General features: G+C 34.4%; 1 protein-coding gene across 5 annotated transcripts in view; it reads right to left on the bottom strand.

Moving 5' to 3' along the window:
- GPAM (glycerol-3-phosphate acyltransferase, mitochondrial) overlaps nucleotides 1–16,914 on the bottom strand; it is a 74,141-nt gene that overhangs the window by 16,353 nt on the left and 40,874 nt on the right. For all 5 annotated transcript variants that reach the window (XM_007479011.3, XM_007479010.3, XM_007479012.3 and 2 more), the window contains exons 6-13: nucleotides 16,064–16,177; nucleotides 10,476–10,625; nucleotides 8,788–8,884; nucleotides 8,241–8,377; nucleotides 6,978–7,077; nucleotides 5,981–6,193; nucleotides 2,904–3,017; nucleotides 895–980 (exon numbers count right to left, since the gene is read on the bottom strand). In XM_007479011.3, coding sequence (XP_007479073.1) covers nucleotides 895–980; nucleotides 2,904–3,017; nucleotides 5,981–6,193; nucleotides 6,978–7,077; nucleotides 8,241–8,377; nucleotides 8,788–8,884; nucleotides 10,476–10,625; nucleotides 16,064–16,177 — 1,011 coding nt within the window. The remainder of the gene's footprint in view (nucleotides 1–894; nucleotides 981–2,903; nucleotides 3,018–5,980; nucleotides 6,194–6,977; nucleotides 7,078–8,240; nucleotides 8,378–8,787; nucleotides 8,885–10,475; nucleotides 10,626–16,063; nucleotides 16,178–16,914) is intronic.

The raw sequence follows: 16,914 nt of genomic DNA, 5'->3' as shown, positions 1-16,914 counted from the left end.
TCCAAAATGGAAGGTAAGGATTTTTTTTCTAATTAATATTTAATGAGTTCCAATTTAAAAAAAATAAAGCTTTTAGTCTTTTGTTTTTATAGCAGTCATGACTCTATATGCCATCTACTCCTGGCATCTCTTCTTACTTAAAAAAAGTTACACAAAAATAGCTGATAAAGTGACCTTGTATGAGATTGTATGCAATCCTCATCTTCTTATAAACAATCTAAAAAGGGTTCTTTTGTTTTAGATCCACTGTTAAAGCAAGAAATAAAATGCACTTTAAGTTATGAGGCATGTGAAGTCATCAACCCCTATGCATAATAGCCTCAAAATTTCTCAGTCCCTAAAATGAGATGTTTTTCTACATTAACTAATGAATATTATAATGAATATTGCACCCAAGAAATGTATTTTTTTAATGATTACTATATGTGTCACTCTTTCCAGAATCTCTTCACCCAACAAACAATTGGAAGAAGAAACACACTATAACTGTCTTATTAAAATGCACATGAAAGTTCAAAAACTCTGAAGTTGCTCCTAAAGTAAGGCCTTAATACATTTAATTGCTGTGGTGAAAAATTCTGTTTAAATTAAAATAGCAAAGTTCTTTTACAAATTGAATTAAAATACAATATGCAAAACCTATTACTAGAACCAATTTAAACTACAGCAGACATAAAACTCACAATCATCTATAGAGAATTCATAGAAAGTTACACACCCCTTAGTTCAAGAACATATCATATAAATAATGAAATAATCATAACAAGATGATTAGATTAGTCTTCCCTAGAGCTATTAGGAAAATTTAGCAAGAAAGACAATAAAAAAGTAAATTTTCTAAGTTATTTTCATTTCTTTAAGTTAATAATAAAACAAATATTCTGCAAACATTACCTTGAAGGAAGTATAGCTGGTAATAAAGCTTGCTCGAGGGAAAGTGGGGCAGGCATTGGTTTCTGACTTTGACTCTCTAAGTACTCCTGTAAAATTACATTATGATAATTCACTCTCAATTCAGTATCTGATATTTTGTTTTTAGAAAACAAATAAGTATAGAATAATTTTTAAATGAACCAAGCCATTCAGCATGGAAAATATACCCACTTAGTCTTGCAGTGAACTATAAAAAGGAAAAAATTAAAAGCAAATTAAAATTTTACAGTGCTAAATTAACTTAGTGATTTCCCAGCCTTTTGACTATGGAAACCCCTTTGAATGTCTAAAAATTTCATGGTCTTCCAAGTGATATTGGTTGTAGCGTTGGTTTCCAATTACTGAAAAAAAATATAAAATGACAATGGCTGGTACATATTTAGATTCATGGATTCCTCAGTAATTTCACCCTCTTAAGAATGTGCAGGCTATGGCATAGGAACCACTGACCTAAGACATCTTCCAAATAGAAGTGACTAGAAACTTTTCAGTTAATTCATTTTTCCCACTTGATATATTATTACTTCCAATTTGAATTCCACATTTTATTATTTAGAAAAGGCATATGGTATTAATGAAAATTACAACAATAAACTTGATAGTATAGAAGTCACATATACTATAATACATGATTGATAGTGTGAAGATTGGATTTGGCTATCTCCCGTTTGTAACAATGAAGGTACTTAGCTCTTCCTTTATTGGGAAGATTAACTTGTATGTAATCCCCTATCTATTTTTGGATTTTAATCCCCAAAGTGTTAACTCAGTATTTAAAGTAGATATACCCATTTTTAACTGCAAAAGGTGTTAACTAACCACTAAAGGTGCAAACTAACTACAAAAGGTGTGACCTAACCACAAAAGGTGTGAGCACCCATTTCATATATTGAGTGGGAGGTCTGTTACCCATGTGTGAAAGAATGGGCAGTCCTGGAGAAAAGCATCTGCTGTGATTGGTAGATGTAAAATTTAGGGGAGGTAACACAAGAGAAAAAGGTCTTTAAATAAAGGAAACAGAGGCACACAAAGAGCAGTCAGAAAAATCAAGAATAAAGAAAAATCACTTGGAGGAGAGACTGGAAGACACACACTTGAGGAGAGACTGGAAGACAGACACTCAGACTTGAAGTGAAGACACTTGGCTGTGGAACTGGACCCCTGGAGGAGCTCCTGCAGGAGATTTCAAACTGCTTTCCTTTTAGATAGTCACCATGGTGAGTGAAAGGCTGACTTAGTTTCCTTGCCCTGTCTGGAGGTGTGAACCTCTGAAAAAGGCCCATTGTCTTGAGACTGCTTTCCCCTGGCTGGGGCTTAGAATTTCTCCCTGGCTCTGAGGAAGCCAGAGCTCTCTCCCTCTCCCTCTCCCCTTTTCTCTCTTCCTTAATATCTTCCCTCTATTGTAAATAAACTACCATAAATTACATTCTACTTTAGTAATTCATACTGGGATTTTGAAATTAAATCCCTGGCAACCACCAATTAAATATTCAGAGTCCAATCAGAAGAAATTTAACAATAGAGAATTGCATGTAACCAAATGCAGAAACTATCTTGTAATGGTTTATAAAAAGCTTGGGAAAGCATCTAGATATTTGTGCAACAGGAGAAAGTGACAGATAATCTTAACCATATGAATACTGAAATACTAAGGTTGGATTATTATAAGTCTCACAAATATATAATATAAGTCTCACAAATACCCTCACAAATCCTATGTAAAAGAAAGATAGCCCTTTCCATATACACTGCTTATCTTTCATTCTGCTTATTTTAGGACAACAAAAATGATGAGCCCTCTAACCCAATCTCCACATTTTACAGATGAAGAAACTGAGGTCTTCAGAGAGTAAATGACATGGAGCTGCTCTAAATCATATGGTTAGTGATAGAGCCATGAGGAGAATAAAGGCGTCTTGACTCTCAGCCTATAATTCCATCCTGAACAGTATCTTGATGTACTCACTCACCTTTAAGGAGAATGGTTGTGCAAAGTCCACTCTGACACAGCCAAAGTTTTTCCGCAACATGCGACAGACCCCCCTAGCCACACTCCACAGACTTTCATTCTTCTTGGGTTTACCCTGAACAAGCAATCAAAAATGAGAGTCAAGAAAAAGAAAGGAAATTGGGGGGAGGGGGCTTAAAATAAATTCTTTGACCAACCATATAATTTACAGTAGCTTTTCATAGTGAAAAACTAAGGGGGTACCCATCATTTGGGGCATGGCTAAATAAATTATGGTATATGAATGTAATGGAAGTCTATTGTATTATAAGAAATGATGGAGTTTTTCAGAAACCTGGGAAGGAAGCCTTATATCATCGAATATAAAGTTAAGTGAATAGAATCAGAAGAATGATTCATACAACAATAGTAACATCGTAAAAAACAACCAATTTTGAAAGACTTAAATTCTGTTCAACATAATGATCAATCATAATTCTAGAAAACTGATAAAGAATGCCACCCATGTACATTAAGATATATTCTTGGACAGGGCGAATACAAGAGTCTGTTTTGCTTGACTATGAATATTTCTTAGAAATTTTGTTTCCCTCCTTTTCATTTCCTCCAGGAGATTGACAGAATTTGATCATTGAAAAAATTTTAAATTAAAAGGATGGATGTATGAAAAAATTTCATCAGGTGAAGAACCTACAAGATATAAAGTGACAAGAAGTTGGCAGAATATTTTTAACATTAAACTATTTTAGTGAGTGAAAATCCTCTCCTTTGATGCAATTCAGATATGCAAAGGGCATTAAAAATTGAAGTGACTTTCCTATTTTCATATAGTTATGTATGTTACACATAGGCATTAAAATCAGGCTTTCTTAACTTTATGGCTAGCCTTCATTTGTTTTGTTTTGTTTTGTTTTGTTTTGACAGGGTACAAATGAGAAACAAAATGTGTGACATTTTCTTTTCAAAATCAGATAAAGAAAAAAACTAATACCAGAAATTTCAAGATGGTGAATGAACAATTTAATGACAGATTAAAAACTATTGAATAGTACTATGATAGCAACTTATTTTGTTTTTAGGCAAGTGGCTGTTTATGTCAAAAGCAAGTGTTTGTGGTATTTGACCCAGCATCCAAAGGTACAAAACCTAAAAGATTGGACTATTAGACTTGGCCCCATCCTTGCCTTTGAATGAAGTTAAACACCATATTTCTAAAGTTTCTGAGTCACCAAATGTGTGATCTGATGTGCTTCATTGAGACAAAAGAAAAATGGCACTTGACTAGAGATAAATAATGTTTAATGCCTTAAAATGAAATTAGGGTCAAATTGAAAAGCTCATATTAAATTGCTCTGGTGGTGGCTTAGTCTTTATTTTCACCACATTCAGAGTTTATAGGGAAAAGACTCCAAATAGAAAAAGACTGGACCTTACAATAATACTTCAGACTCGGTCTCATATAAGATAATTCAATAATCCCTAATGGGCTGCCACCCCGAAAACATGGAGTACAAGCTCAGGAAAAAAATGCCAAGTTTTCCCAGAGGTACTTCTAATTGACTGAGAACATTTCCTCAAAGACTTAATACAACATCTAAAAACAGCTTGAGAAAGGAATAAATCATGCTTTCTAAAATAAAAAATCCATAGGTTCTTCAGCCTCATATCTCAAGCCCTGGCAATATGACTTTTGACCACTTAACTCTATTAAGAAAATGCTCTCTCAAAAGCTGCTAATGACATCATCTGCTAAGTCTAATAATTGTTTCTGTCATCATAGTCCTGGACCTCTCAGTTTAACTCTGCTGACAGTATCTACAACTACCTAAACCATCTGACCAAGGTTCAAGTTTGACACATTTTTTGTTCTTGAGCCTTTAGTGGTTCATTATTGTCACTAGAATAAAATAAAACTCCTCAATCTGTCATTCAAGGCCCTCCACAATTGGGTTCCAATCTACTTTTTCTATCTTATTTCCTATTTGTCCCTTTAAATGAGACAATTATACAAAGCACTTTGTAATTTCTAAAGCACTACATAAATTTAAGCTAGCATTATTTTCATTCATTCTAGAGCCAAACTGGATGATTACCCAAATAAGGCATTTTTTCTTTCAACTCCATTCGGTCATACAGATCATGGAACGTATTCTCTTAATTCCACATTTCAGAACTATTCCCTTCCTCCAAGAATACTCTCTCCTCTGTGATGCTTTCCATGTTAGTACTCTCCATGTGAGTACATACTCCCAATGGTTAGTTCACTCACCCTCTTCAAACTGCCTTGTGTTTAATATCTGTATTCATTTGTGAACCTGTATTTAGTTGGTATAGGGGGTGTTCAGGGAAGACCAACACCTCTGGTGGGAGGGCTTGCCAAGCTCTTTCCAGAGTTGCTCATCCACCATCAGTCACCCAGCTCTCTCTTGTGGCTCCAAGAAGCTGTAGTCAATGCAGTGGCCACAACCCTGGTAAACCATCTAAATCAGGTTAAAGGTAACCTACAACACTCAAACCTGTCAGTGAATTCAAGGAGTGTCTACTCAGGGATGTGAAGGGGTGGATGAGAACAATTTGTTCCAACAGTAATGAGAGCAGTGAAAGAAACAGGCTCTGTGGAATGCTTAGAGCGTGGTCAGGCATCAAAGAAGTCAAGGTCTTCCACTGCATCCTGAGCCTTCACCTGAGCCTTCTTGCCCTGCTGTTGGACTCAGATGACTCGAAGAGAGTGTGAGTCCATGATTTTGTACAACTCTGCCTCAGTTAAGTCCAAATTATGCACAAGTCTGAAGACATGATCCTGTAATGTCATTCTGGCCCTCTGAGTATAAAGGACAAGTACCATGTGAACCTAACTCAAGTAGGTAAATATTTCATTTTTCTGGTCTTTATTTCCATAATGTTTTGTACTCAATATGTACTTAATAAATATCTGACTTGCAAAGAGAGTGCTCAAAACTTATTACTGATTAACACCAAAAGCATTCATTATAAAGCAAGAAAATGTTATGGATGGCAAAGACTTTCTGATTGCCCCCCAAAACCTACTTTTTCTTAATGTTTAAAAGACACTCTTACCAGTTGTTCACCATTGTAGTGACCTTCAATAATCCTCTCATAGGATATTCCAACAGGGATTATCAAGATATCAGGAATGGTATTTGTAGAAAGAGTATCCACTACCACAGACAGGAGACCTGCCCTAGCACGGGAAGTTTTTCCACTCCGAGAGCGTGTTCCTTCCAAAAAGATCTCCAAGAACTGTTGCTGACGCAGCAGTTCAACTATATGCTAAGACAGAAGGGCAAAAGCAAACAGTAAGTCAAGATTATAAGACCTATGATATGATTCCTCACCCCACCCCCACCACCAAACCAAAACTATAATTTCAGTGGTTTCATTTCCTCACTTGTTGAGAAAACTAATCATGAGACCTGGCACCTGTTCTGTAGTATAGAGCCTAAGAGATCACCTGGAATGCTGAGAGAAGTAGTAGTTTTAATCTTACCAGGTCACCCAGCCAGGCATGTTAGCTGGGTTTAAATTGAGGTCTTCCTGATTGCCAAGTCAACTCTCCATTCATTATACTACTTACAATTAACTTATGACAAATAAAACACTAAAATAAAATATTTATATGCCAGAAGAATGTCTTTAAAGACAATGAAAGAACAGCTTATCCTATACTAGCTTTGGGTGGTTTATAGGATGATGAAACCGACACCTGGCCAACAACATCCATATTTCTTTAGTCTGACAGGGAGAAGAGGGGTTTTGATTTGGTCTAATGATTATCAGTGTTTGGATCTCCCAGTGTGGAAACTCCATTTATCAATGCAGACTGGAGTTAAGTTGGACAAAGGAACTGCAAGACTTATGCAACAGTAACACTGGAAACATGATATATCAGAAGCAAGACATGAATAGAGGTCTTCCCAGCTCCAAGACAGACCCTATATTCCTTATACCATGCCATCTTTCCCTACTTTAGTAAAAAAACAAACAATAAAAATATCTTAAAGCAATCTTTCTTCTCAAGTAACTAATATTTAGTAGCTTTAGAGAAAATACATACTCCATGGAGTAAAGCTCTGTAAAGAGTATCTTTTCGTCCATCTGATGTCTCATCCAGCCTTCGTCGTATGAAAAAGCCTCCAAGTTTATGGATCAATGTACTGTAAAAATTAAAGAATGTATTATTTACATTGCAAAGACATAGATAGTAAGACATAGATACCACATCTTTCAAAAATCAAATCCTGCAAATACTGGGAACCTGAATCATTATAAGAATCACATGTATGATTTTGAGCTATTCACCTGACTATAAAATAAATGCTTGAGTTAATATTCCATTTCAGTAGCTCACATGACTCTTCATTATTCCTTAGATTATCATCATTTTGTATTTGAAGCTCTATTAAAATGGGTTCCAAATTAAAGAGGCCTACATGTTATCTTTACCCTCTCAAAACTATTTTGATTTATGCTTGGGCATGATATGCAAATCTTGAATGTCAAATCCCTATGTAAATTTCAGTAAAATACATGTTTGACATAAAGAGCTAGAATGCAGGCCTAAGACATATTACCCTAAAAAATAAATGTTTTGAACAGAACTCTATCCAGATTAAATTATCATGAATAACTACTGATATGGAAAAGTTCTTATGATGTGTCTAACAAGTTATAATCTGCAATTTATTTTAACTATATTGTTCAATTCCATATCAAGTAATTAAGCCACATGTTAATAGGGCAGGTGGGTTTCCCAGTGGTTAGTGACAGTCCTGGAGTCAGGAAGACTAGAGTTTAAGTCAGGTCTCAGACACCAGCTATGTGAACTGGGAAAGTCACTTAACCATTTGCTTCAGTTTCCTCATTTGTAAAATGAAGATAATACTAGCATCTACTTTCTAGGGTTGTTGTGAGGATCCAATGAGATAATAATTGTAAAGTACTTAGCATAGTGGCCGGCACATAGTAAGTTAAGTATCATTATTGTTACTATTAATTCATTCAAAATTTGTAAATTCACATTCTCCTGTCATCACATTCATTCACGGGGCTTCTATAATTTGGATTTATGACTTTACAAGTGAAAAAAGGAAAACTCAATGTACACAAATGCTGTACCTTTCACTTTGAAAAGTTAAAGTTGAAATTTGAAGTTTCAAAGTAATTTTCTTTCCTATTTGCTTATCTCTACTAATATATTCCCTAAGAAGTTTTAAGCTTCCAAATATGGCATATAAAAAGTGTGATATAAAATAAAACCTCAAACTAAAATTTCTTTCAGTTTTACTTTGAATTTAAAATTAAGCTGATTGATTCTTACCTAAAGATGGGTATGTTCAGGTTATTGCCAGCAGCAATGTATGGTGCTTTGATGTTATGGCAGAAAAGAATGAATGTAAGTAGCAGATAATCAATGTGGGATTTATGAACTGGCAGAAAGATAAGAGGCAAATTCATCTGGTTGGAGAGGGGGAAAAAAGACACAATTTTAATTTAAAAGGGAAAGACAATGGCAAATTATATCATAACATTTAGCAGCTAAATCAACCTGGATTGCAGCAGCAGCATCAAAAATCTATCCTTCCAAAATAGTCTGAATGCTTTAAACAATTCATTAAATACTTTTAAATATTGAAAACTACTATCTCACAATCACTAAGAGGTCAAACTATCATTTCATCTAATCTAGACTACATGCAGCTACCACAGAAGCCTCCAAGAATGAGATCCCACAAAACATTCTTCCTTTGGAAGGAAAAAAATAAAACAACCTTGCAAAATATCTGGAACACTAAAAAAAACAATGTTTTAGTAAACATGGGAAACTGAGGGGTTACTTAAAAGTAGACAAAGACTAATCCTCTTACTTCAGTGGCTGCTTTGACCATCTCAAGTTGACCTTTGTGAATCTGAACACTCCAAAAGAAGCTGTTGAAAAGTTTTAGTAGCACCCATCCAGTCAGCCTAGAAGAGAACAAAATGCCTCTGCTCAAGTGTCACTCACCACCAACTCAACAAGTAATTCCTGTAATCAAACCTATCTACAAAAACTTCGCATATTGGATTGGCATAATGGTCAATGAAATCCAATATGTGCTCATTTTTAGATTCATTAATTAGGAGAGCCATCTCATAACCCATCATCATTTCCATGTTGCCCCCAAAGTTATACCACCAATATCTCAAGTTATTAGCTTCCTTATTGGCCTTTATTGTTGCCATAAAACTCATTTATGTAGTATATACTGTATCAGCTAGAAGAGAATCAACTTTTGTCACATGTTTAGATTTCTACATAATTTAGTCTCAGAAACATATGCCACCATAGAAAACTATAAATGGGAATATTTAAGAAGAATGATGAATCTAGTATATTCTTCTAGTATATTCTTCAATGATATATAGCAGGCAAAAGTTTCCAAAATCCCATCAATACGCTAATTATATATACACTACCCTCATAGCATCAAATGTTATTGGTAAAATGACAACTCTAATTCAATGATTCCTCAGAATCTGTCTACAAAAGTTTCCAGAGAAATAGAAAAGAAATTAGCAGGAAAGTTGAGGTAAGAATTTGGTGTTTAGACTCTCCCCTCTCTAATCCATACTATATACTATCAGATTAATCTTTATAACCTTAGGCAAGTCATTTAACCAGTACAGGTCAATTTCATCATCTTTAATTCAAGGACCAAACAGATCAAATGGTCTATAAAAATCTCTTCCAACTCATACTGATATTCCTATAACCCAGGGGTACCAAACTCAAAATGAAAGGGATCTCAGTCTGTAGGCTCTATACTGACTTAGAAAACTACGAATCACATCATCTACATGGCAATATATTTTTATTTCATTAAGCATTTTCCAATTACATTTTAATCTGGTTTGGGCGGCACTCAGGAAGATTATAACAAAGGCATCAAACTTACAGTTGGCAAAACTTATAGAGGGATGCAACTCTTCTAGAAACATCTATAATAGAACTAGGTCATTACAGACATAGGAAGGATTTCAGGAGGCAGAGATGGAAAGGAGGGCATTTCAAGGGTAGGGAACATTATAAAGACCTGAATGAGAACAGAAAGGAGGGTAGATGGAGATAAAAGAAATTGTAAGGGTTGTAATGTGTTTCTAAATCATAGTATCTCCTTCTTTTATAACCTTACCTGTCAATACTACTGCCTTTATATTCCCCCAAACTGGACTACATATGCTTTGTCCCTGTGACAAGTCCCACAATCTCCCACCACTATGCTTTTGTTCACATTGTTCTCTAATGCTGAAATGCCCTCCTTTCTATCTCTATCTCCTAATATACTACTTTTGTCTGTAATGACCTAATGTTCCACTTAATATTATAGATTTTTCTGTAAGTATGGCAACCCCTTTTGAGACTGAAAATTTCTTTAGGAAAGAAGCTATCTTCATCTCAATCATGATAACTAAGTATACATTGTAAGAACTTTATTTTGTTGATTTTGTTCCTGCTGATTCAATTTACCTGAAAAAGTCAACTGTGTTCAAAACCTGTGTTCTGGATTTTCATTACCTGATCATTGCTGGTGAGACATTAGCAACCATTTCCTGGAGAATCCGCTTAGCTCTCTTTTTCACTTTGCTGATAGATTTCGATTGCTGTTGTGCTGAACTATCTCTAGAATTCAATTCAGAAGCCACTTCTTCAATTGCTTCCTGTACTCTGATTTGAAAAATAAAAGACAATGTAACTACTTCTGGGCTATTTTCTATATTCAACATGTCCTAAAGAAGTCATTCAATTCACAACAATTAAACAATTTTCAGCATGTTTTTAAAGGGAATAGCACTCCTTCTAGAGCAACAGAAAGAATAGAATTGTGGATAAAATTCCTAAGGTCGTCAATTAACAACTAAAGATTCTAAGAACTCTAATTTAGGTTGAAGCAACAAGTAGAATTGTTAAACAATCTAGGAAACAAGACTGAAGGAACAACAATAACAAAAAAGGAATGGCTAGCTAGGATCTAAGGGTAGCTGCAAGAAAATGTATGATTTCTCTTTCTGAGGTTACTTTACTTCTAATTTTTAACTCTATCAGTCAGCAGATGGATAAAGTACTGGATTGTAAGTCTTGCTCTATGTTGAAGATGGAATGAGAGCTGAGCCTTGAAAAAGAATATGGGATTTTAAGAAGAGCTTCTAGTTACAGAGAATAGTTAAAAATTTGAGAGAAAAGATGAAATGGTCATATGTAAGGAATGAGAAGGACAATTTGGCAGGACTGTTGTGTACAAACAAGACTAAAACATAGTTAAAGTTAAAAGTGGGGAGTTATCAAAGAGATAATAAGGGGAAATACTTGTACAAAATATTTATAGCCACACTATTTGTGGTGGCAAAAATTGGAAAATGAGAGAATGTCCCTCAATTGGCAAATGACTGAACAAATTGTAGTATCTGATGGTTATGGAATATTATTGTGCTGAAAGAAATGATGAACTGGAAGTATTCCATGTGAACTGGAAAGAACTCTAGGAATTGATGCAGAATGAAAGGAGTAGAACCAGGAGAACACTGTACACAGAAACTGACTGATCCATTGTGGCACAATTGGCTGTAATATACTTTTCTATTATCAGCAATGCAATGATTCAGGATAATCGAGAGGAACTTTTGAGAAAGAACACTATCCACATCCAGAGAAAGAACTGTGCAAGCAGAAATACAAACAAAAAACATATAATCAATCACGTGGTTTGATGAGGATATGACTGGTTTTGATATTAAAAGATCACTCTATTGCAGATATGAATAACATAGAAATAGGTTTTGAACAATGATATGGGTATGACCCAGTAGAATTGCTTGTCAGCTACGGGAGGAGGAAGGGAAGAGGGGTGGGAAAAATCATGAATCACGTAACCATGGAAAAATATTCTAAATAAATTTTAAAAATGTAAAAAAAAAGAAATGGGGAGTTATGATCAGGTTGTAAAATACTTTACATGCTAAAGAAGAATTTGTATTTGATCTTTGAAGCAGTAGGAACCCTCTTCTACCAATGTACTGAGTAAGTAACATAGACCAACCTTTGTTTAAGGAAAATCACTTTTTAAACTATTTGAAAGATGGATTAGAATAGAGAGACTCAGGCAGGAAGACCAGTTAGGAGACCATGCACCTGCATCAACTATCTGCATAATATAAGCAGATTTGATGATGGCTTGAATAAAGGTGGTATCTGTATGCAAGGGGAGAAGAGGATGGAGACAAGAAATGTCATGGAAATAAAAAGGACAAATTTTCACAAATAATTGGATATGTGGTTGGGATGATTCAAGGACAACACTGAAGTTATAAACCTGAGTAAATGGAAGGATAATGATGCCTTTAATAGGAATGGAAAGATTCAAAAAATGTGTCATCTTGAGAGAAAAAAAAATGAATTCTTTTTTTTTTTTAAACATTGGGTTTAAGTTACATACAGAAAACCCAGGTGGAAATCTAATAAGTGATGGAAGACTAGAACATAGGAAAGAGTTTTGGGCTCAATACAGAAATCCAGGAGTCACTAAAAGAGATTAGGGAGACAAGACAAATAAGGGAGTTAACCAAATTGGCTTTATCATGTGCCCAAAAGCAACAATTAACATAATTTGGGATATCAGACAATATGTTGTTACAGTGTTTACTAATAAGTATTTTCAAAAAGACAATGAAAATAACTGCAAAAAGCAGAGAAATTCTATTAAAAACTCAACAGGACCTGTCAATTAAATTAACATACAGATTGATTCTGAGTATCTTCATGACTTCAAAATAAAAGTGGAAACAGGTAAGGATAATGAAAAATGTAGGAAATTATGGATCAGGTGTAAGGAATGAGAGGCCAAAAACATGTAAACTAAAAACACACTTTCTTTGAGGATGTGACTAAAAGGCACTAGGCTTATCAAGTGCTGTATAATATCACAAAAAATTAAATTGGTTATATTTTAAAAGACAAAGAATGACTCACTAATAATATAAAAATCATTCTTGCATCAACTGTTTATGTAATCAGTCCGGCAAATTGTTAAGAGTAAAATGTAAAATCAAAGGTTAGAATAAAAATGAGATACAGATAAAGTGTACAATTTAAAAAGTAATATCCTGACATATTTAAATAAGTTACTGGTGACCAAAAACAAACAAACAAAATGATACGTGAACAAAAGGGCATCTACACTGGCTCCAATTCTTTTATGTATAAACTTAGCAAATGTAATCAGTAATTAAGGGCTCAAATTGGCCAAAAATTCTACATTAGTCAACTAAAGTGACTTATTTGCAAAGTGAAGAAGAAAAATTCTTATTTAGAATATAGCCTAACTAGATAAATCAAAGAAAGGCAGTTATAAGTAAGATCAGTTTAAAGAAAGCTTGAAGAAATACCTTAAGCAAAGTTATCACAAGTAGAAAGGGAAAAGAAGGAAAGGGAACAAGTATTTAAGATTCTACTATATGCCGAGAAGTGGGATAAGTGCTTCACAAATATCACATTTGTTCCTCACAACAATCCTGGGAGGTAGATGCTATTATTTTACAGTTGAGGAAACTAAGGCAGTCAGAGGTGAAGTAATTTGCCCAGAGTCACACAATTAGTAAGCATCTGAGGCAAAATCTGAATTGAGGTGTCCATGATTCCTGGCCTAGAGTCCTATCCACTATACTACCCAGATGTCTCTAAAATGCCAAAGGCTTAAGGATGAAGCTGGATGAAGATGAAAGATGGAAAATATCTTCAAAAATGTTTATAACATGCTCTTTTCATCATTAAGGATAATGGAGTCACCATATTTAGGCTAACATTATAGTTCTGGAATGTGCTTACAAGGAAGGCAAAAATGGCACTGAAGAAAAAGATGAGAAAAGAAACTGAACCAGACTAAGTATGCATAGGGAAAGCAATGACCATGAGGGCATTGATGAGTTAATTTTCAAAGATATATGAGGAAGAGGAAGACAACAAAAGCAGAGACAAAAATCTAGCATCTTTTCATTTAAACAGATAAGAAGTGGAGGTAACACTATAATTGACCAACAAGCCTACTTTCCCATATATAAAAAAATTTTATGACAATAATTTATACAGCATGGAGGGAATTTTTGCTGAGAATATTAAGAGATTCAGCAGGCTTTTGCAAGCAGTATTTCCCCATAAATCCCAATATTTACAATCATCAAATTGACTAAAAGATATAGAGAAGCAAGAGACCATTATGCATATAGTCTTGTACACTATAAAAGCATTTGCTTTAGTTAAGAAAAAAAAAAGAGGTTCCCCTCCAGTACAGTATCTCCCATGCATACCTCAAAATTATACATGATCCCTTAAAAGACATAACAGAGATATCTGGATTTACAACCCACTGTTCACTTACTTTCAGACAAAATATAAAATGAAAAGAGATAACTTTGTCAAAGTTCTTTACCAGTCAAGGAGGAAACAGTATAATAAAAAATGTGGAGGGATTCCCTATAAAATGTGAAGTCCTTCAGTATTCCAGAAGCCTCTATTTGTGTAGGACATTGTACAAATTGAATCAGGACTCAGAATACTGCAGTTTTCTGGATGGAATCATAACCACTCAAATGAGTCTAGTTTAACTCACCAAGGAAAAGCCAAGGAATGAAGAATGTCTACTATTAAAACTATGATATGGATTTCAATAAGCTATAGAACTTTTCCTCTGCAGGAGGCATGTGTGAAGAAGCGAGCAGGCTGGAATGCCTTTTGAAAATTGCAAAATGATTTTAATGATCCTGAGACAAAGGCCCATCTTTTCAATACTAATATTGTTTCTAGTGCTTTATACTTGAGGCAAATCAAAAAATCTGAGAACAAGCATCATACATTATAGATAGAATTACAAAGGAGAAATAAAGGATGACTTCAAAGAAATGTATAAGCAAAAAAGACAAGCTGATTATATGGAAAGAACAAGGATAACCAGTGATAGGCCCATGTCAGAGATGTTTGCAATTTCAAAAACAAGAAGTTCCCCAGTCTGTTGAGTGGACTCTCTGTAATGAACTTAGAGGGGAAAATAGTCAAAAAAATAATAATAATAACAGGATGCATTATTAGAGGGGATTTCCCATAATAATAACACAGATCTTTTTTTAAGTATTTTCTAAATTATCATAAAATGAAGTCTAGATTCTTTTAAAATTACCAAGTAGAGGGACGGAACAGCATGATAGAGTGGGAAAGAGCAAAAAGACGGAAATCAAGCCACACATCTGACATAAAACATATGGGCAAATTTCTCAATGCCCAACACAACTTTCTAGGCCCACTGTTTACAAAAGAGTTGATAATTTGCCTTTGTATATGCAACTTCCTTACTAGGAGGTCCCTATACCAAAAGAATTATAGATCTGGCTTTCCCTACTCTCCAAAAAAAGGAGAATAGTGATAAAGATATGTAGTATACAAATTTTAAAATCCACTGTTTTATTCAATAGGAAAATCCACTGATTCAAAGATAAAGGCCCTTAAATTGCTTCTAAGTTCTTATTTGGATTACTGTTAGAGTTAAAGGAGGGAACAATAGAAAATGTTTAATTTTTTTTAAATAAATGGCACCATTAACAATCCTATGAGAACTTGGCTAAGTTTATAGTTTTAAATCTTTATAGTAAATTTAGTGGGACAGCCAGAATTACTCTTCCCAGATGGTTAACAACTGCAAAATTAGTAAATCCATTCTACACAAGAGGGAAAAAAAAGGTCTCTTGCTCTATATTCCAGTACAAAAAATTGACCATATTTTCACATATCACTAATTCTGATAATTCAACTCCCATCTTCCAAACCTTAAAGAATGAATTACAAGTTGAAAAATAAATTATTCCATGTTATTGTTATTACAACACTTTCCAGGAACTCTGAAAATACACATCTCCCAAACCAAATTGTTTTTGTGGTATTTTTGAAACTCATACAATTAAGTATCCATGATCCTAGTATTCTGTTCTGTAGGTTCACCGATCCCCAAAGAAACTACTTTACCTAAGGATGCATAACGGAATTTTTATAAAGTACAACAGAAAAATCTTCAGAAATGCTTCTCTATAGAAGTTGGAAAGCTGGAGAAATGTTTTTCCCCTTACCTGTTACTGTTCAATACATTTTCAGCCACATTGGTGGCAAACATACCCTTATGAACATCTCGCTCTTGAACAAAAAGTACATATGAAAGGCGCCTTGCAAGCCATCCTCTATGTCTGCAATATGAAAATAATCAAATATTCTGTTAACACTTAAAACCGATTATTTTAATAGTTGTTTTTTTTTGTGCACCCCCCTCCCCAGCCCTTTCTGTAAAAGTAGGTTTATTTGGCCTTAGACACATCCTACCTGTGTGACCCTGGGGCAAGTCACTTAACCCCCATTTTTTTGCCCTTACCACTCTTCTGCCTTGGAACCAATACAAAGTATTGAAGTATTGATTCTAAAATGGAAAATAAGGGTTTAAAAAATATATGCTTAATTCTGACATTCATTAAAGTTTCTCACCTAGATCTGTAGTCATACTAATACTTAGAATTGTTAATCAAAGGCAAGAAATTAAACTATTGAAAAGTCATGCAAATTCTTCTCAAAGACTCACAGCTAAAATTTAAAATGAGTATTCATTTATACCAGGAATTGTTAACATGTCTTATCCTGGGTCCTTCCTTTGGCAGTTTGATAAAGCCCAAGTACTGTAAGTGTGAAATTCCCTAACCCCCTTTTATGATTATAGTAGTATTAGCCTTTATGATTATTTTAATAACATAATCATTAGTTTTGAGTGAATAGCCAAAGTGATACATTTGCCTTACAAAAATTATAAGGATTAGCTAAGAAAGTTACAGTTTAAGGTGGTATCAAATCTTGCTTACACCTTTTTAATCTTAGGCCTATAACCAAAAAGTTAATACCAAGATACCATACCCTGCCTTGGCTACAAGCACAAGAT

Source organism: Monodelphis domestica, chromosome 1 (assembly GCF_027887165.1).
Source record: "Monodelphis domestica isolate mMonDom1 chromosome 1, mMonDom1.pri, whole genome shotgun sequence".
Taxonomy (NCBI): domain Eukaryota; kingdom Metazoa; phylum Chordata; class Mammalia; order Didelphimorphia; family Didelphidae; genus Monodelphis; species Monodelphis domestica.
The sequence above is the reverse complement of the archived record's forward strand: the minus strand, read 5'-3'. Positions and strand labels throughout refer to the sequence as shown.